This window comes from Barbatula barbatula, assembly GCF_947034865.1.
Source record: "Barbatula barbatula genome assembly, chromosome: 8".
NCBI lineage: Eukaryota > Metazoa > Chordata > Actinopteri > Cypriniformes > Nemacheilidae > Barbatula > Barbatula barbatula.
In genome coordinates, this window is record NC_136771.1 from 1,433,075 (window position 1) to 1,455,977 (window position 22,903).

General features: G+C 38.1%; 1 protein-coding gene across 1 annotated transcript in view; it reads right to left on the bottom strand.

The window, feature by feature from the left end:
• The window catches only part of gpc6a (glypican 6a), a 131,015-nt gene that overhangs the window by 51,592 nt on the left and 56,520 nt on the right, over nt 1–22,903 (bottom strand). The window contains exon 3 of the mRNA XM_079462309.1: nt 12,266–12,657. Coding sequence (XP_079318435.1) covers nt 12,266–12,657 — 392 coding nt within the window. The remainder of the gene's footprint in view (nt 1–12,265; nt 12,658–22,903) is intronic.

The following is a 22,903-nucleotide window of genomic DNA, read 5'->3' on the forward strand; positions in this document are numbered from 1 at the left end:
GCAGTATCTGTAATGTTTCATTTCTAGATAGCGATGAGATTCGAGCCCCAAAAGAGGTTTTGCAGAAACAATCGTTGGCAACGTTCTTTACCGATTCGCAAAAGAGCAACTATTGAGCAATACATTTAAACTCACTTTCTAGTGTCCGTCCGTCTCGCCTTTGATTCAACTTTCACACAGCACAAGAAACATATATCAGTGACAGCGTGTAAATACGAACACTCAAGATGATATGTGACCGTACGGCAGGTCGTTTTCATGTTTTAACATTTCAAAGCTGTAAATTGTCACGAATCAATTTGAAAAGCCCACGAATCTACCTAAGTCACACGCTCTAAGCTGGATCAACACGTCTCATTTTTCCTCAGGACAGTGACGGAGACCTGTGACTCATTTAGAAAGCTCTGCTTCTGAGATGTCCAATATCCCGCTGTGCCTTTTGGGGCTCCTTACTCGCCAACGCTCTTCTTGAAATCTCTTGAGCTGTGATGTTACTCACGGGCCTATGGCAAACAGTCCTTGCTTGATGACATGAAGGCATTAACACAGAATGTGTGGGTTACCTGTCGGCTACAGACGTCAGAAACTGATTTGCAGCAGCGTCTACATTAAACCCTCCATCCCATTCTTTACATCTATTAATGACATCAAAAGCACACGCACACACACACACTCATATATAGCCTAGCTTCAATCCATTCAAACCCATATTTTCCAAAATTTTATAAAGGATGAATATATAATTTATATATCTGTATAATGTTTATATAGTTCCATATTTTTGCTTCCTTTTTAATATTTTATAATGTAATTAAAAATCAAATTAAGCACTTTTTACAGTTTTCATTCTAGAAAGGCAAGAGTTTTCTTTTAGAGGGTTTCAAATCATCCAGTGCACAATGATGTAAAACCAGCGCGCTGTCGTTGTGAAGATAGGAGGCTAGCATCTCCTGCGGCGTCAATCTGAAGCGGGGAGTCCCGTGTCTAAAAAGAAAAAATAAAGCAAAAGAATACACTAACTGTATGGAGAAAGAGGAGATAAAATGGCTCTGAGCATCCGCTCAGAAATCCTGTTGGGTACACTGTGTTCCATTTAAAGCCTGGCACATTTGATTTCTCATTCCTAGTTGAACCGCGTAGCCGGGGTAAACCGTCCCGTGGGAAATCTGAGCGAGCAAATCCTCAGACCAGGCAGAACGCAAATATGCGACCGGCGGTTTCGGGAGAAGGCGCAGAATTAACCTTGAAGGGTGTTAAGAGATACAATACAACACGAGCGAGAGAGATTTCCTAATGTGACACTTTTGGCATGAGAAAAAGAACATCCCAGCCAGCAGATGGATCTAATCCTCAATCTTTATGACAGAAGGCCCAATCCAACACTTCAGATTTAACCCCTGACGCGTCCAGACGCGAGCCGGCAGAGGAGTGAAGTTTTCAGAAGAGCAGATTGTGCTTGAATGTGATCAGATGGGCGAAGACGTGGCGTCTCCTTATGTTCCCGCATTCTTCTCAAATGTCACAGAAACCACACAAGGACTTTAGAAGTTAATAAAGAGCTGAAGGAAATGCGGGGGAATCCAGCCGCTCAAGAACTTTGACTCCATCGGCTCAAATGCTATTCTGCAGACTTGATGTTACAGTAGTTGTGTGTTTTGTTTTCTGATGTCATGTTAATTAGCATATTCAGGACGCCGCCACATTTACATACTACGAAGCATCAACACCGTTCCGAAATATAGCGTTACACCCCTACTTTAATCTGTTGTCTCACAGCATGTCAACAGCTTTCTCATTTGTGACCGTTTCTATTTCCCATAATGCATTTTCAGATAAAAATGAGCAGAAACAGACGATTTGGCAAACAGAACTGGTGCTGGCAGAGGCTCCAATGATGGCTGTACGAAACAGAACGATGATTACCCTCCAGAGAACCCTCAATATAAGTGTTGATCAAAAACACAACGATGACAGCTCCTTATGGGACTGAAAGCATCAACCTTCTACACCATCTCCAGATCATCTCAACTGATGCAAAAAGCACAAAGCCGCATCAATGCCAAGGTGACAATGCAGTAAAACAGAACCCTCATTGTTCTTCTGATCCAAAAACAGCTGTCTCTCTCTAAAGAACTAAATGACACTGAAACTCATGCCAGCGATCACATGACCTTTCATTCCGGTATTAGATGTGTTGGGCCAGAATCATTAACCTCACCGCTCCTGCCAGCTAAACTGACACGGCACAAGTCAACACACCATCTGTTACCTAGAAAGGGCCCTACAAAGAGGAAACTCAATAGATTCAGGAAAACCTTCTGCATATTGTATACAATTGTTTTTTAATTTGCAAACTTTACAAAAATCTCCAAAAACACTGTTGATCATGGACATTTTCTTGATTTAAACCAATGGTCTGATTTGTCTACACAGTAGTATTAACTACGGTAAACTTCCTCAATGCTAAAGAGCTTGTAAACCTTACAGTACAGTACAAGCTTATGACGACAGTATTTATTACTGTGTATCACATCAAATGTAGATCAGCGTTTCTCAACGGGGGCGTTTCTCAGAGAAATTTGGGGGTGATGGAAGAAAGACATCTGAAAGGGGGGCGTTCAGGCGTTCTTTGGGGAGTTGGCAAGTTTACACCAAATATCAACGCAAGACAAGACAAAATGTACCTGCACAAGATTACGATCTGCACATTGCAGGTGGAAAAAAAACACTTCAAACAGTCCATTAAAAGGCCTTTGAGAGTCGAAGAAATTAAACGGGTGATATTTATTTTTTGGTGGGACACAATAAAGGCAATTATGAGCCGTTTTGAAACGTTATAAAATCAAAATAATGAGTACACACGAACGTGAACACAAAATTTGACTGAAATACTTATTTGTAAGCCTCGGAAAATATTTTCAATAAAACAAAATGTCAGTTCCACTATAATGACAGCATTTAAAATGAATTACATTAAACTCTATTTATAATGTAGAAGTGTTTATGTTATGTCTATTATATTGTTATCATCTTTGGGTAGGATATTAATGGTCTAATCATCGTCATATCTGAGCCCAAAATTAACGCTACTTGGACTCTTTCAAGATAAAAGTAAACACAGAAATGTCTGTAAAATAAAGGAAAACGTACTGGTAATTTTCTGTCATTTAAAAGATTGTTTTAGAACACACCACACAAATTGCGCCAACAGGTTATGCTTTTAAAGATGACATTTTTCACAAATAAAATGTAAAACATACAGAAGCGAGAGAGAACAGCACTACAGACCTAATGGACGTCATTTGCTCGATGAAATTTCACGAGGGAGTTTGGTGTCTTGGCAAACCTGAGCACAGTTTGTGACGTTTGCGTGAAAATGCATATCGTTCATACACATTCTTTTTTGTGATAATAAATCATTATGACTTGACCTCTATTGTTCTTTAACCATTTGGTCATATCTTATAAAAAATGTCTGCGGTACACTCTTAAAAATAAAGATGCTTCTCGATGCCATAGAATAAGTTTTTGTCTAAATTGTTCCACAAAGAACCTTTAACAAGCGTTTCAAAAAAGGTTTCTTCCGATTATGAAAAGGCAAGAAAGAGATGTTTTTTTTGCATTGCTGTGAAAAACCTTTGAAGCACCTTTATTTTGAAGAGTGTACCGCAGAAAATCACAATATCTTACAACCAACATGTTATCCTGTAGTATTATGTGTCTGTTCTGTATCTATAGGCGGAGGTGGTCTCTATGATTGAATTCATCTGAGAACACGAGCAAACGGGCTCATGACAGTAGACCCCTCCTCTCGGCACAACTGCTCCAAAACCATCAACCTTGATTCCACACACACACACTGCGAGGTAATAAAGACAAGCACGCTGTCGCAATATTTGCCACGCTCGGCTGGCGCGGATCACGCTCTACTGACACACTTTATGGGGTTCAGATGCCCCTTCAGATACATTCACTTTCCAAACAACTTTCAAGGGCAGAAATCTGGCAGCGAGTCCAACGGCCTCGCCGTTCATAAAAATTATACTGCGTTGGTTTTTAAAAGGGTCTTGTGCCAATATTCAGGGTGGTGAATTCTGCACAGACCGAGGGGTTTTGTGAGAAAGTGTTGTTGAGGACGTGATCTTTAGCTCTTGAAGCGGACAGAAGTCAAACGTTAATGAGAACGATTACGCTGAAGGTTGGGTTAGGTCGCCGAATTAAATGAAGACGGAACAAATGTGGTTTATTTTATATGTGTCCACACAATATCGCACATATATCTGTGTTCAGTTGTGGCCATAAGTGATGTCAGGAGAGGATATTCCCAAAACTATGAAATTCAGTTTGAGTGTTGTTATACTGCGACGTCTTGACACATTATGACACTTAATGGGCAAATAGAGATCACATTAAATTCATTATGATCTTCACAATGTTGCTGACTTAAATAACAGTTATAAGTTATATTATCTTCGATTATTGTCCTGACCAATTACATGCACACATAAATGCATACAAGTGTGAGATAGCCCCTGTTTTAAGAGATAATGACTCTTGCATGATCCGACTGTAAAGGACAACAGTTATACAGTAACGTCCATCCTCATGGCTTCATCCTTTATTAAAAATATAACTAATACCTGCAAGGTCATTAGAAGCTAATATTGTGCCATTATGCACTTTTTGCACCAAAACATCATAAAAAAAGAATTGAATATTGCGATGCATTGCTATTAAAGCCACGATATTTACATTTGAACCGCTGGATGGCGCACTTTCGAAACAACAACAAAAGGTGAAGCTAATTTATGTTAATTATGTTACATTATGTTACTCGTATGGAGATCGCCCATCATGTTCAGGGACGAGGTAATGAATGAATTTTATTTGATGTCATCGTAATGAATTGGCTTGCGAGAAACGTGGAATGTAAAGCTACGTTAGCCCGCCGATGATATCGGACTTTGACAATTGATTTGGTAGCGTAATGCTACACAGCTTTACGTGTTTAAAACAATCATACAGTCGTTTAAAAAGTAAACTACATTTACGCTTGTTTGTGTTTCCTTTACTCGCCAAAGAGTCATTGTGATCCATAATAAAAGAACAACAGATGCCGTATAAAAACTTCTGCATTTGCTTGTTGCCGTAGTTTCTACAAGCGGAAACTGAGGGTCGTGCGGAGCAGCGGATATTAAGTCACTGATGTGTATATAAATTAAATATAGTCAATAAAATATGTTCACATTATAATTGAGTCAATATCAATCCAAATAAATAAGGGAAAACAGGATTATTTTTCTCTTTTCGATTTAAATGAAATGAATCCCAGTTGGGCTCATATTAAAGGCAGGAGTGGAGGCCTCTTCATAGGTCATTCCTTTTATTGTGTGTTGGACTCTCAGTTGACTTTATCTCTGTGTTCTTTTAAAGTCTCTCTCTCTCTCTGTGTGTGTGTGTGTGCAGGAAGGACACACGGCTGGCTGGATTTCCAAATGAAAAGCAAAGGAGAAAGACAGTCCCAGTGAGGCCGGGCCAGTGTCAGTTACTGTAAAGTCAAAATCAGGCAGGACAGGCGGAAAAGTCACCTCCAGCGTCCTCACCATGCCGCCTATCTTCCGCCCGTGAGAGAGACGTAAAGGTGAGGGGCCGCATTTATCTTTTATCATCCCTAGCCATCAGAAAGCCTCAGCACCTCAGTGTGACTGCTTCACACCACCCGGACGATTGCTTTTGTGATGAACCCTGACATACGGCAACAGACTTAAAGCCAAATATCACAGATCTCCGGCGGTCCCCTTCACTCCCGGGCCAGCTCCTGAGGATGTCATATGATGTTAGCTTTGCACCCTGGTGCCGTCCGCCCGCACGCCTGCTGATGAAAGGTGCCGCGTCTAAACATTATAGCATCTCAAGACTGGCGTGAATGTCAGGGGTGAACGGGTCACGTCCAGACGTCCAGATATAATGTCACAACACTCTGACAGGCTCGACACTCAATTACCGCTCCACACACACACACACACACACACACACATTCACCTGTACTGAATCATGATACCTGAGGGCCGCATGTTAACATTTCCAGTAAACAATGAACTGATGGATGAAAAACACACCGTATGAAGTTTGGACACGCCTACTTATTCTAAAACACGGAAGGAAAATACTATATAATATTCATTTTTTATATTAAATCATTTTGCCTAAATATTAAAGCAGCTTCCGCATGCCTCATGTTAATCTTGACTACTTACAGAATAGTATCGCATCCTTTAAATATGCGTAGAGTTTGACCACATTTAGATAAGACAGCGGTACCATTCTTTCCAAAAACATGCTAGGAGGATGTGAAAATGTGAATCATCCCTAATAGATCCTTTCACTGTCAGTCCAGCTGTGATCTTATTATGGGATGTTTCTTGAAAACAATGCGGTGAGCTCAGCTCTCTAACAAAAAGAGTTGAAAATGTGTGATGTTCTCATGGGAGATGATGAATGAGATGTTAACAGCAGACATCCAGACTACAGCTTCTATTGAACCGTGTAACTCAATCCTCTCAACTCTAACAGACTTTCACTCTTTTCCTTTACAAGTCACCCTGACAGAAGCGCGGACCGTTCCATTTCAAGTCAAACTACCTTTCATTTTTTAATGAGATGATTTGATGTTGTGGTTGGTTACTGTAAGATTTCTCTTCTCACAATAAATACTGTTCATTTAAACCTAAACCATGTTTGACTCGCTGTCAGGGTTTTGCAGACGTGATTCGAGAGTTTCGAACCTAAGGTATGAAAGAGCGAATGTTCACCTGTGAGCTTCACGGTTTGTCAGGCAGTTATGGAACTTCTGATCTGAACAAAAGCGAATAGAAAATGACGAAGCAGAGCTTCTCAAACTCTTTCAGCATGAGATCACTCTCGTGTAGGGAAAATCCCTCTGAGGAAATTCATGACACAAAACATCATCTCAATCTAAAACCATAATCAGTTAACAATGATTCATATATTCTGTTACAGCTTTAATTCTCTTATGTGTGATTAGCCAGAAGTTTAGATATTGACACAGATCATAGACTCTGTCCTAACACTAAAACCATTAACACTACAAACTGTTCAACAAAATCGCTACCGCACTTTGATAATCCGGTTTAAATAACATTGTCCAATCTCTGGGGAAAATCTGTCGAATCTGCTTTGCTCTTACTCCGTTTTCCAGGTAAAGATGGACGACGGGAGGCCAGATTTCTCTTTATGCTTCTCATAATCTACCGTAATGAACGAAATCACATGAATTGACATTAATTCCATGTAAAAATCAGAAGGCTTTATTCCCGTACGGAGCGTTGTGCAATGATTAATTTCTATTTGACGGACATATAAAAATCAGCATTAAAACAATTTATGTAAATACAGATTCTAAACTTTTAGATGAACGAATGCAATCCAGCGCAGTCACACGGGAAAATGACAAGGTTGTGATTTCATAAGAACGTTGCGTGACGTGAATTATACTAAATGTATTAATCGAGATTGTACGATATTTATTGGGAACCAGTTCGCTAAAAGGTTAAATATCAGACAAGCTATGAATAAATTATATTAGAATATCATGATTAGTTCTCTGTCCATTCTTATATTCATTATGCTATAATAATAGTATAAAACAATCATTTTGAACTCAATTTAAAAGTTACAAAAACAACAACAAGCTCACAGGGCAGTGGGTATATGGACGTGTCTGTGCCTGTAAAGGCATGATTTGGTTTGTCGTGTATTTGTTCATATTTCTGTGAACAGGTCAGACACTCGCTGACCCGTACGGGTCAGAAACCTGTGAAAGCCATCCGGTTCCATTAACATCTACACAAGCTGAATCTAAACACAACTATTAGACAGACCCATCTATTCTACAGCAAACAAAAGACTTGTGTTTACACTGAAAAATACCTTTCATTCGGTAATATCTCATGACAAATATACATGTCGTATGTCCTGGACAATGTTACTCTGAAAAAGAAATGAAATACTAGTTACTAGTTAAATTAGTTTCATTAGATTATCGTACAAATGTCTCTCTCCAGAAAGGATTGAATTATTAACAATTTCTTTCTATATCATACATCAACCTTGATTGATTAAGTGATTCAAGGATCAAGGTATTTTAATTCATTCAAATAAATAATATAAAACGACAAAGTAGTATCATTAACTGACCAAAGTATTACAAATGTGAGAATTATACATTAAAGCACGGATTGTAAAGTAAGACTTTGAATTTAGATGTCAATTCCACTATTGCACACAGTATTTTGTTGAATTCTGAAAAAATAAGAGTAATCCCGTTTCAAGGGAAAAGTAATTCGATTACAGTAACTAGTTACACCCAACACTGCTACTGGCGGTAATTTAAGATTTAGATGAATCTGTAACGTCTTTAAATATATAAATCATACATTTATTAAATCCTTTTCTTCTTAAGACATGATTTATGTTTCTCTGAAGACTACAGATGCCCTGGATTTGGCAAGATTGATGAATAACAAAAGCATTTATTTAGTCAAAAACGTTATAGATGGCATATATTGTTAAACATTTTCTTAAGCTATAAATAGCATTTGCTAATTAAATAAATATAATATAAATGTCAAAATCATGACCCCCCCATATGCATGTGATTTCTTCAATAATTCATATTTGAATGAATTATCTCTGTATGGTTGTTCAAATCTTTAACCCAACACATTTAACAGTGGCTCATAACTCACACCGACCGCGTTACGGATATTAATGCCACCAGAAATCCTGCAGCTCATTGAGGAGACGTGTGCTATTACTTTTCTAAGTGATAAAACTCCCATTTTCACCAGCTGGATTATAAAACGGATGAACATCCTATAAATGAACACTGAAAGAGTGATGTGAGGCTAGATCAAATCAAATCTAAAGACTAGAATATCACTAAACACCTCAGCAAGCCCTCGCCGCATCACGCCGTAACCATGTAAAACACCGTAGCAACCGGACAGCAATGCCTTGGTAACCAGCTGCATCATCCTAGCATCATGGCCGCAGGTTTCCACAGATAAGTATCACATATTTCCTTAAGAAACTTTAAAACGATCAAATGCAAACTGAAAAGTATATATGTAAGAGATAATGTACAGGCAGCCGGTTTTTTTCGCAGAAATAAGCCCAGAATGTGTGATCAGGACCCGACGCGAAGCGGAGGAACAGCCGGCTGCTTGTACATTATCTCGCTTATTGCCACATTAGAAAAAATCTAGACATGAAATGTGAATTAGAAATATTGTATAAGCTCATTTTTACTGAATACCTGGCGAGGAAAAGCTGTTTTCTTTCGGTTTTAAGGTAAGAAACGACATTCAGATGTCACGAACAGGCTATTTTGTTGAATCTATTGTAAATATAATGTCATACATGTTATTTAAAGACACATTTATATTTAATCTGTCAAAATAAATTGTTGCCTCCTGGTTAATAGTTTTGAGAGGTTGTTATCTGGGAATAACAAACCCGCAGATCGTCCCGACTGGCCAATCAGAATCAAGCATTCCAACAAGCCCTGTAATAAAAACATATCATATAGTTATAGTTCTTGGTATGTGAAGGTGTGGATATCCTCTGGAGTGTTTGTGTTAAGGGTTGACTGTAGGGTGAAGGTGATTTGTCCTGTGGAGTAACTCGCTCCTCTCTGCTTTTCTTCAGATGAAGAGTCTCCCGCTATGAAATCAATGTTAAAGCCTGAAATAGGTACAGTACAGTATACACAGAGCTGACAGAACGGGTCACCCTTGAAGCCCACAGCGTTCTGGACATGGTCAACAAGCTTTTCACATTTCACTGCAAATACACACTCACATGACAACTGTATATTAGCCAAGAGAGATGTGTGAGGCCTCTTGAATCCGGTGTATGAGAGCACTGAGAAGACATTACTGTAACTTCTTATAGTATGAACAACAGACATGATCATGTGAGTAAATGCTCCTAAAAATAAAAACGTATTAAGCCGCGAACATATTTCAAATTAAATGTGACATTTCGGTGTAATGAAGTTAAATAACACATTGAAAACAGCACAGGTTTAATCAGAGAATGTTTGTTTCTGAGGTATTAAAACCCCGTGGGCCCTCTGAGAGCAAAACTCAGGCCTTCTTCAACATCTCTTCACCAAATGACAATTACAATATGAAATAAATATACTGTACATTTATTAGAAAAATGTAAAAACCCTCATCACTGGGGAAAAAGCATATTGTCCGAATTCATGACGCTACATGTTGGCAGAAAATGTTTGTCAAACCTGTGTCCAGTGTCTTTCTTCTTCAGAACACAACAGAAGATATTTTGAAGGATGTTGATCAACAATGAAACAAAACTGAACCTCATTGACTTCCACTGTATGAACACAGAACCACTGAGAACTTTTAGGTAAACTGTCCCTTTGAGAGTTGAATTGATTAAAAGTAAATGAGATATTCTGAATTAGACCTAAAAAGATTAGTGAAATCATCTGTGCCAATAGGGAGGCACAGAGATGAAGTGTTTTTGTAAGCAATCCCGGAAGCGAGTTAGCATTTTAGGACTTCTGGTTCCATCGGCCCAAAGTCTATGGGGTTTTTGGTTAATCGCCTGAAATAAGTTCTGTGGTAAACAAAACCTCAAAATTTTTTCATGTTTTATTCTATGATATAAAACACACCAATTATAAACCGCCGTATTGCGTATAACGGCGGTTGATCAAAGCGACTACTTCCTTTGGCGGGGATGTTTGACGTCATTGTGCATATAAAGCTCACAAATAATGCAACATGGGCACAAATCTCTTAGATGCGTAGATGCGGATTGATTCACGGAGTAATAATTTACCAGTGAACACATTTGAAAGAGTTGTAGGAGGTTTGGTGGTGGTGACGTTGATATCGAGCGACCTTAAGCTTAGTGTGTTCATAGCATAGTGTTAGCTTTCTACGTAAGTTGATTTCGTCTTCAAAAATAGCAAATGTTGTGTTCATTTGTAAAGATTATCTTGATGTTCAAAACGTGTAAACATCATAAACCTTTGTCAAAAACAGAGCTTGTTTTTTGCAATCTTCCAAAAGTCTATAGTGAAGAATGCATAGGCTCTCGGTCGAGGGAACCAGAGCGGCGCTTACTTCAGGTTATCCTACAAAAACACGTAATCTCTGCAGTTCCCTGTTACTTCTGGATACACAGAAAGCCTAATCGAAGTCTATGCACATTTGACAACGTTTATCTGTGAAAGCATTTTCAGAAATGTTCTGCGCTATTATTTAAGAGTTTACATCATGTCCGCCATTATTGCGCAATCAATTTCACACAAGCCACGCCCAACACAACAAAACAAAATGAATTGTGGGTAGTTCCTGGCCAATGTAAATATGATGATGATATTGAAAAGCCAGCCTCTGTATATATACAATACAGTATACTTTAAATGTTGAATAAATGACTGAACTATGACACATGTACATTATTATAATAAAACATAGAGAATATATACAACACTGGCGAGCAAACATGTCTTCATCTTTGCTATCTAATCCGACAAAATCTCTTTTCAGCACATAACTGGCATTAGCCTACCAGGACATGCTGCTTCATGACATCACCGAGGATGTTTTTGTTGTGAATCCATCAATAATTCTTCGGTAAAGCTTTAAAGAGCGTAAACATCCAGTGGAAAAGATGATTGAGACGCCTATCATAGACAGATCAGATAGAATGAGACGATCTCTGTCGGCCTGAAGGCTTTTATCTTCTCTGAAGAAGATGGCCAGACTCCTCCGGGCGTCACGTCTGATCACTGATGTCATAACCTGTCACATCAAACACAATGAGCTGATGCTCTGCCATTAAAACACATTAACACACACACTCGTGTCGTTAATGGAAGAACATCACTGAACCCGCCGCACATTTCATATCCGGTTTTCATTCAATTACGTGATTATGTTTTAAGCTTTCGGTCGTCTAAAATAATCTGAAGATTTTTGAAACGCATCATAAATATACAATGCACCAACCACAAAAAAAGGAAAGTGATATCTCTATTGTGCACGGACTTATTGTTTTGCTCTCTTCCTCTCATTTTACCCAGATATCTAGCTCTCACTGGGGTTTATTTCATGGACACGCGCTGGGGGTCAGTGACCTGTCTAGACGTCCGCTGAAAGCAAAGTAATACCAGGAAGGACTCTTGTAAAAATAGATTACTTACCCTGGCCACCCTGCTGGCCACTTCCCGACCCACCATGAGTCCTTGAACGAACGACCGCGCCGCTATGAAGGCCTTGGTGATGTGAGCCTTGAGCTTACGAGGCACGTCTCCGAAGGGTTTTAACTGGTCGGTGTATTTGCTTAAGCACTCCAGATAGTCATCAGTGAAGGTGTACTGTGAGTTGACAAGCTGGAATATTCTCTCCAGAAGTCTGGACCAGAAGTCATTCAGCATCTCCTCCAGATTGACATTCCCGCCTGTGTAATAGCGCTTGAGCTCGGAGAACAGGTCCTCGAACATCTCCGAGTTGTGCGTGAAGAGGTTGCCATATGTGCGGACGAACATGTCGTTGAGCGACTTTTCCGAGTTGTCCAGCAACTCCAGGAAGAATTCTGAAAGACGGAAAAAAATACATTAGACAGATGAATCGGTTCATGTACACTGAATGTTGGTTGTAAGTGTTTTGCTTTTATTGAATTGAGCTCTCCGACTGTCATTTCCCCCATAAAGGATTTAAGATAGATGCATTTGGCAAAAATGTGAGACATTGATTTTCTTCTGTTATTTATTCATGGTTAAAAACATTTGTATAAAAACGGCTGAAGTATACTTGACTCCAACTCAATGGAGTGTCAGAAGGGTTTATCAGAAATATAGAAATGAGAACAACAGATAGACGTTTAAACACAGCCAGACGAATCAGAGTTGAGAATGGAATTGAATTTTATCTGTCTTAGTACACAAATACATCAAAAACACAATGGGCCACATTCATCAATCCAACGTAGAAACGAGCGCAGGTACGTGCGAAGAAATCATTTTACGACAGGCTTTACATGTGATTCATCAAACAATTGTAAGCCGGCAATCTCATCGTACGAATGAGTACCTTGATAAATGCGGCGACTGAAATTGGTCGTAATTTAAATATCATGCCCCATAAATTCAGTGTGTAGACGGCTCGCACCGAGATGTTGCGACATGGAGAAACGTAATCCGGCCAAAAAGTGGAACTTTTCAGGTTTAGAAATGAATGTTAAACCTTGTAAAGTGGAATCAAAGGAAGTAATAAAAACATTTTGGAAAGTGATCATTGCTGCGGTTGAATCAAACTCCATCTAAGGTTTTCATTTTTTATTGGATATTTATATTTTGTGAATATGACAGCAAATAATGTATTTTATTGTTAGTGTTTCACTATTATTTTTACACTGAAAGTACGGAGAGACAGATGCATGTTTCTAGGCAGGATACAGGTTTAAAATGTTTTCTTGTTAAACGCTAATCTTGCATTTCAGGCTGCTTAAGTCAATCACACACAGTTTTATGTTTGATTCATTTTATCATTTGATTCATGTCAGAGGCAAGAACCAGCGGTCTTCAGCCCCCACAAACCGGCCTCGAGCCAGCCACACAAAGCCAGGCAACCTGGAGCTGTGACCCGGTGTTTGTCTTCCACACCACTTACCCATTGCTTGTAATTATATTGATTATTGTTGATTTTTAAAGGTTTTACTTTTAATTTTGCATTTTAATTGTGGTCAATTATCTTAGCAGCCTAGTTACACCAAAGCACCAGTTAACCTTGTAATTTCACACAGTTAAATGATCATATAATAGGCTAGATGTCTTGTATTTCATATCGCTTAGTATGAAGTCGCTTTGTATGAAATATTAATGTGTAATGTAATGAAAATAAGAAATCGCATCAGAATCTATTTTTACATTTGTTATACTAAACAACAAAATATTTGTATTTTTCCTTTTCGGTTATGAAAAGGGTAACACGTTCACCCTCTCAAAACTTGCATACAAACTGAGATTTAATCTCACGTCCATATTGATTAATGCCAAGTATTGCGTGGAAACAACCGTGCGGCCGGTTTCCGTTCGTACGCTGGTTTCATACAGGAGGCCCGATGTGAACGTGTCTGCGCACGTGTAGGCCTACAAAATATGCAATGTTATACAACACAATGAATACAATTGTTTCAGAAAAGTTGTGTAACTTAGAAAACTACTAAATTAACATAGTATTACAATGAACTACAATGAAGATAATAGCCCAGTACTTAAATAATAAAAGTTCTTGGAAGTAAGGTACATCGAATCAATTGTGGATATTTAAAGGGATAGTTCACTCAAAAAATGAAAATTCCCCCATTCATTCATTCATTCATTCGTTCATTCATTCATTCATTCATTCATTCATTCATTGACATTGGTTTTGTGTGTGTGCGATAAAAAAGAAAGGCCCTGAAATTGTTTGGTTACCAACATTCTTTCTTTTGTACCAAAATATGTTCTGCCGAAGAACGAAACGCATGACGCCGAAAAAATGAATAATTTTGGTCTGAAATGTGATACTTTCTAACCGAGTCTGAAGAGTCATGCAAAAAAAACACGTTTCATAACAAAAAGAAGAATTCAGAAGGACACGCTTGGTCGACGGGACTCTCCTCGGACGCTTTTCTCACCTTGTTCTCGAATGGAGTGGATATCAAATTATGTGCGGCAGACATGAGCTTGTGAAATAGTGCCAGTCCGACATATGGTGGTCAAATTAACGTCTGGTTTTAACTTTATCTGCTGGAGGCAAAGATTTATGGAAGGACGCTGCCAACAGCGTCTGCTCGCTGGGACACAGAGCGGCTAATCTTTCAGGTCTCATACTGCAGCTCAGGCGTACATGACCCGGGGAGAAGATTATTTTTAACAAACATTTTAACATAGTCTGTCCTACACGGGGGACGTTTGGCGCGTTCACACCTAATACAAACCTGATTTGGTTTTTAAATCACATCAAGTGGTCAATATCTAATGCAACTACATCAGATGATATAGACACCTGAGAGTAGATGTTAGTGCGGAATAGAAATTTGTTAGTGAATTTGTACAATTTTCACGTTTAATGCAAAGCGTGAATTTGATTCGAAAGTTCCTTTTCATCCATATAAGAAAGAGAAACGAGCCTTTGTATCAATATAACGGTGGGATATTCATGAGCGAACTATTTCAAGCGTGTGTTGTTGTTATTTTCAGGGCTGGGCTCCGAACTCTTCGATGCTTTATCTTTACGTTGAAATTTAAAATCCCGTCATTTGCAAAGGCTAATTAGTTCTAAACTCGGGTCACCTGCCCACAGAACCAAAGGCAAGATTGATCAAAATAACAGTAATTATCATCTCATCGTACTGATGGAGGTTATTGATGATGTTAAACAACATATTTATTATCAGCGGCAGAAAGCTGCTCTACCCTTCCCATAATTACAATGAAGTTAATCAACAAACACACGATCTAACAACCTTCAACCCACACAGTCCAACGCAAGTATCACGCACAGTAAAAGAGTTGAGCTTCATTAATGAAGTATCTCCTGCGGAGACAAAACAAGACAAATGAGACGCGCAGTGAGAGAAAACAGATGTGAGTAAAGCGTCGTGAGAAATCTTTCAGCTCATATCAAGATAGTTTCGGATCTCTTTTGAACAAATGTATCATCTTCATCTAGAAGAAACCTTCGCCGCATTAAAGAAATCGAAGAAGTACACTTAGAAAACATGCCAACAACGTACAATAAAAATATCTTATGTTATTGTAAATGTCACAAGTTTATTTAGTATTTATTTTATTGTTTATTGGATGGTTGCTTATTGGTCCAAGCCAAAAGAGTTCAGAACAAATTGTCTATGATTGTTTGATACATAAATCAATGGTTTCATTTTTATTTTACTTGGCAAAATAGTCGAATTGCTGTTAGCGATTATGTCTTTTTTTAATATAATAATAATTCATTATTGTGGCCTTTAGAAGTCCTCGCGAATGCTTTTGTTCATTAGTTCTGTTAAATCCTAATAAACAGGGTGACAGTGTTTTATTGGTAGATGTCTCGCGGATAAAAAACATCAATCTGTCTGTATTTCAATAAAAGAAAATATGAAATGAAATGATTGCTTGTCATGAAAGCAAATATGTTCTGTATCTTATCAGTCTGATAAAAAACTATTAATCATTAAATTGCTTTTTAAAAGGATAATTCCTCCAGATAATGAAAATTGTGGCATCATTTGTTCACCCTCGAGTTCGAGAAATCTGTATAAATGAAGGAGAAAGATTTTGGAAGAACGCTTATATCCAGACAGATATTGACTCCCATAGTAGGAGAAAATACAATAGTGATCAAAAGTGCCCCAGAACTGTTTGCTGTCCTACATTCTTCAAAATGTCTCTTTTGTGTTCAACAGAATGAAAAGATATATAAAATAATTTGACTCCCTACTGTGGGAGTCAACGGGTGTCGAGATCTGTCTGGTTAAAAGCATTCTTCCAAATATCTTCCTCTGTGTTCATCAGAACAAACACATGTATACACATTTGGAGCATCTCGAAAGCGATTTTTCATTTCTGGTATTCCTCACTGCAGATAAGCAGTGCACCCACACATCAAGTCTTCAGAATTATTGCGCATTATTTTTTTACTATAGTGACTACAGATTTACTTTGGTATTTGTAGGAAAACTGTGTTTACACAAATGATCCATCAATCTGCCAAAAACACAATTGCTACAGTTGTGCTATAGTAAAACTATTGTTCAATTCCTTCAGGTATTACACACACACACACGTTAAGTATGTGTGAGTCTTTTGTGGATGGCTGTGTTAGAATAATGAAAGATCAAACTTACAGAATAATGAGACATAATGAAAGATGTAGTGCAGGTACATGTACGAGTCCCTGGTTTCATAGTCTAGTTTCTCTGCAGTCGACTGACCCGTGATTACCCCACATTTATTTAAGTAATAACAGGCCCCGGGCATTTCTGTCCAGCGCACACAGTCTTTTATTATTATTTCTAAAAGAGAATCAAGGACAACCCTAGAATGTGATGGAGTCACAGTTAAAGTATTTGTCCTAAAGAGCAACGTTTATAATACACACCTTACATCACGTGTAAAGTATGTTTAGTGTGATCTGCTTTTGTCCTGGTAACATTAGGTTTGGGGTGGGGCTTCATTTCTGCTTGTTTCTGATATCGTTTTTGCACATTTGTGTTGTACAAATTAACACAAAATTGTCAATTGGTAAAACCTAACCTTTTAAGCACCTTTAATTTTAAAGAATGTGTAAAATATTTTAAGCAATCCAATTTCGATTTCAAACCACAAATAAATGTGCTTTGGATCAGGTTATGAAATAAATAAATAAATGTATGTCCTATGACTCTCACTATGTTCTGAATGTTTTCATTTGAAATAAGTGACATTATCCGTGTTTCCCCAGACTGCGGTAGCTTCGCTTTTATTTCAGACCGGTTTGAAGATTTTTGGGAAAATGACGTGCTGGAAAATATACTGACATTATTATTCAAATATATCCTCGTGATTCGTCAGGTTTGAATTTATTTAGCCAGCCAGCCACTCCCTGTACAGGAATGAAAAGCACTGCATATTTCAATGTATTTCACTGGAATCACCCGCATCCTTGAGGGCCAAATAATGAATGGTGGTGGTGTGTTGAATTATATATCAGCCTCCGCATTCAGATTTACTTTTATGTGATGTGTAATATAACCGTTCCAGGCCCACAGTATATCTCTCTCTCTCTCTCTCTGCCGCCAACACTTTCTGTAACATGAAAAAGGACGAGTAAATGAAGAGCTGAATTATGAAAATGCTCTCTACAGAAACAAAGACTCTGAGACGCTGAAACTTTTATATGGTTTCTCTCTCGCCTCAATGATTTGATCAATTCCGCCGCGTATCGTCTGAAACATTCACAAGCTTGAGGTCAATTCTGTCCGCACCTCAAAACTCTTTAAATGTTGAAACGGTCGTGTTACATCGGTTTTACAGACAGATTTCCTTTTAAAACCACTCAACATCTCAGACATCCCACCTTGGAAATCCCCCAAATCTTAAAGTAAGTAACTAATGTGCTTTAAAACATTACTCAAATTCATATTACAGTTTTACGATAAACTTATTCGAAAAGACCGACTCTCACTACAGCCAATAAGAATCAACGATTCCGATGACATCATTCTGCACATCAGCTTCTCATCAGATTCAAGTGGTGAAACTAAATGCTATTGGCTATTTTAATCCGTCAATATGTTCCACCCTTACATCCTGTTTTAGTGGAAATGACATCAACACATGGAACAGAGTTGAACACTTCAGTAGCTCTTTGAGACACACAGAAGAACGTGACATACAGTTTTAGTGTTTCAACAATATCAGTCCAGAAGCTAAACCACTGATCGAGGGTCACTGAATTTTGTCATAAAAGTGGCGTCTCTTTAAATCCTGAAAGTCTTGCGTGAAGCGTCTCTACGGGTCACGTCTCTGAATATGAGAACGGGTGGAGGAGGTGAAGCTGTAGACGGAGGTGAATAGGCCCACTTAGTACAATTAATTGAGCCTCACGCCAGTTAATTGAGAGTGGGGAAAATAATTTGAAAGGCCATTACCTACACGTCACATACAATCACATCAGCGCTCCGTTATATCACAGCTGTCTGGAGATTATAATCCTGAAACCACTCAAACACATCATCAGAACAACATAACACGGCGTCAAAGAGTTTATCAGCTATTATATATGCAGAAAATAAAAACAACAGTCTTAGCTCTTGCAAACTCCGCCATGTAAATAGCGAAGGCACCATTTGGCTTTTAAAGGGAATGGGAGATGGGACTCTTACTGGTTTTTTTCACGTTTCGCCCGAAACACGCCCTCGACTAATTACGAGAATATGTACAAACTATTTTTTCTGCCGTTAAACTAGCAAAAGGGGATTCAAAAACACCCACTTGCGCCACGCGCTTTAGACTATACACTTAGATCGTTAAAATAGGGCCGTTGGTCTACACATATGGGTTCATTTATCCTCATATCAACTACACACAGATCAGCCTTTCAAATAATTGAATTATAATTTTTTTTAATGTTAACGTAAACCATAGTAGCCCAAGTGTCTTATTGGGGTAACTCAAAGCAACCCCAAAAAACTGTGATATTAGCATGGCACAATTACAAAATACTTTCTATAAAGAGTACAATACTGAGTACATATTACAGTGCATATGGTGATAGCTCATTACAATGCTATATTCCTTGTGAAAAGGACTAACCCTGTTTTGGCAGACTTGTATACCTATATCTAGTTTTAGATATAATTTTGCATGTTACTGTAAATTGCAGGACAACCTCAGGAAAATGAACCAGGGTTTACTATAGTAAAAGTGCGGTAACTTGGTTTTCTGGGAGATTAATATTAACCACAGTTTTACTACTAATATCATAGTTAAACTATAGTTACTAGCATTGTTAATGTGTGGTTAGCTTGGTCATAGTTCTCTTGTTGTAAAACAAAGGTTAATTATTGGCATAGTACTATTCTTGAAAACTGTCACGTAAAATTTCAATATTGGCAAAGTTCAAACCTGCATTTACGATTGAAGAAAAACGCATTGAAATTCAGTGATCAGTATCATGCGGTCATGTATTTACTCTGAAGGAAAAGTGACGGCAGTCCAGCTCTGGATGTATAATTCATCAGAGGAATACGCTGCCATTCACGCTCCACTTTAAAGCACAACTAACCCTGTGGCCATACTCGCTGTAATAACCTCGTAAAACCTCTTTGTTCATTCCCCGCTGTCTGTGGGCTGTAAAAATCTGACGGAGGTCGTGGAGCCCGTGTAACACTGCGATCGCTGAAGGAGACTGTGGTTATCGATCCACACGTCACTAACCGTCAACCATTAGAATGATTGACAGACAAAGAGCGGATGCTCTTAATAAGCGCGTCCTGACAAACATACAAGACCACCACATAAGTCTTCTTTGCTCAGTAAGTTCTTGTTTTTCCAAACAACGTTTGATTGTAAAGATTGTCTATCTTGAATTAGAACGACCTTCACTCTGTTGTGAAATTGGTTTGTTTGTTCACTTATTTTTGTCAGTCCTACATGCTTAAAAGAAGAGAAAACTGTTTGCAAATACTGTTGGTAAGAAAAACAAACTTTCATTCTCTTGGTTCTATATTGCTCTATGTTGCGTTTTCATCTGGGTTTTTTCCCCACGGATCTATATTTCAATTTCTGATGTGAACAACGGCCCATCCAGTCATCTCTCTGAGAATCAATGGCGTCAGAATCCAACTCGGCAATAACATGATCTAGACGTCTTAACAGTGTTGTCCTATTTACCGATCTTTGTACCTGCAGCCATCCTGAAATGGGACAAAATGTACTTCATTCTATAAAAAACACTTACTGAAGTTCACATTTCTAAAACCGTAGTTACAATGTGGTTACCAAGGTCTTACTATAGCAGATAAAAGACATTTCAATGAAAGCTTCGACGATACAGCTTTCTTCTAGTAATACACGATAGTAATAGAGGATAGAAGAAACTCAAGAGATGATCCAACTCCTCATAAAGTGACATCGTGCAAGGCTTTTTCAGTAATCACTATAGCAACGTGTTTAGAGGTCTGAGCTGTAAAATAAACCAAGCAAAGTAATCACACCTTTTCTTATTTAATAAACATGCAAATGTGCCAAAAGAATACATATTAGAGAACCGGGCGACAGATCCCTCGTCAGGCACACTTGTGAAAAACATTACAGAGATGTATAGGCCCACAGAAGAAAACAGTACAGTATGATTCTCAAGGATCGTGCAATGAAGGTGGCCCCCCCCGATAAGAATCTAAGTAGTACGTAAGATCCAAAATGTTGAACAATACAACTGGCAAAGCTGAGAACTCTTCAGCGTCATAGTATATATCATGTAAAATGTAGTTATTTTACTATTCACTATAGTTCATTCTACTGAAAACTGTAGTACCAGAGTACCAGGGCCGGCCCAAGCCTTTATGGGGCCCTAAGCAGAATTGTTTTTGGGGGTCCCCAAGTGCCCCAATACAATCGATAATTGTCAATGTTTGATTGTTTACACGCAAACTTTAATTCAACAATAAACCGTTTTAGTCACTTACAGTCTCTCTACTTTAAAGCTGAGGTGTCTTGCTAAATAGCTGAAGACGTGACAGTAGCTCCGTCTTCTTCGATTTGAATGGTCACTGCTCAGCTCTGTAACCAGTAACTCCCGCCACCTCACATATTTTGATATTGCAATGTTGCATTTAGTCAGTCATTTCCGCAGTCATTTCAAAAATACCGCAGTACTTCTGTTTATTTCTAGAGTATTTGTCATACTACATACTACATACAGCACATTAGTATCTTTCTTTTAACATGAGCACTATTAATAGTGATGTATTTAGTTATCTATCAATGTTAGAAAACGTGGTAAAAACTCTTATAGTTTTATTTACCTATATTGCAGTAATAACTGACCTTGATCTCTTTCAATATTAAAGAGGAATTTCTGAACACATTAGGCCGCACAAAACAAATTGTTCATAGCTTTGCTTCTTGAAAAATTCCAGTAAGCTTTCCACTGCCATGTAAATCATAATCCATGAAGCGGGAATGATGTTCATTTCTGCAAATTTGATTACGTGAGTCACAAAGAGAATAATGCTGTTTGAAGGGATTTATTTGCGTCACCTTACACTTCTTTATTGCTCCTCTGTGCTGGATTCTACATTTTAAGCCCGTTTAGACCATTCGAATCAATTTCCTCCGTTTCACCTATCAGTGTGAGATACAGTGAAATTATCCCGACTCCATTCAGACATAATTAGGATGAATAATTAATATGAATGTTCAGGGTGACCTTTCTACGCTTCGCCGGCTAATACTTTAACGTGAAAAATACAATTTAAGTACTAAAGACGGCCTCTCTCATCCTCTCGCCCTGTTATGAGCCTTGCCAAGTGAGTGTACAGGTATTATATTTTATAACTTGTTCATTTTTAGAGACCTGTTTAAAATTGTTTCATTAATAATGAACGAAACTGAGCGAGCGGTGATCTCTATTACAGTCATATATCAGAAGGAAGTTTTGTATATGAAGGCCACTAAAGCCTCATGTTCAATTACATTTCTTATGTTTTAAGGTTTATATTGAGTTGCTCCACAGGGTTTGCGCTTAAGACGCGAATGACAGGAGAAGTGTGATTTTAAGAAGTATGAAACTAGTGAAAATGATTCTGAAATAGCCATTTGACTATTGTTTAACATTATTTCTGTTGTCTACTGAGAAAGAATGCTCATAACAGTGCTCAATTTTCACCAAAGATGACCAAGATGATCATTTGAAATAACATGCATTTAATAAACAATAAAGCGATAACGAAAACAAAAAATGATGGGATCAATGAATCGCTATTGTAACTATTTTGTAGCTTCAATTGACTATTTTCAATTGAATTCAAATCTAAACCTTTTTTATAACTTATCTCTTATCTGTAAAGAATTGTGAAATTAAAAGCAATATTCCTCGGTTTTCACTGGAAGAAATACGGAAAAGCGCTGTAAAAATGCAAAACAGCACACAGCTCAAATGTAAAATAAGTTTAAGTTTCTTTGCAGCCAATGAATATCTCTTTTAATAAAAGCATCTGATAAATGAATACATGTCATTTATTTTTCTGTGAATTAAAGCATGAAGGGCCAATGTGGATTTCATTTTTCAAGCGAATACATGGAGGATGATAG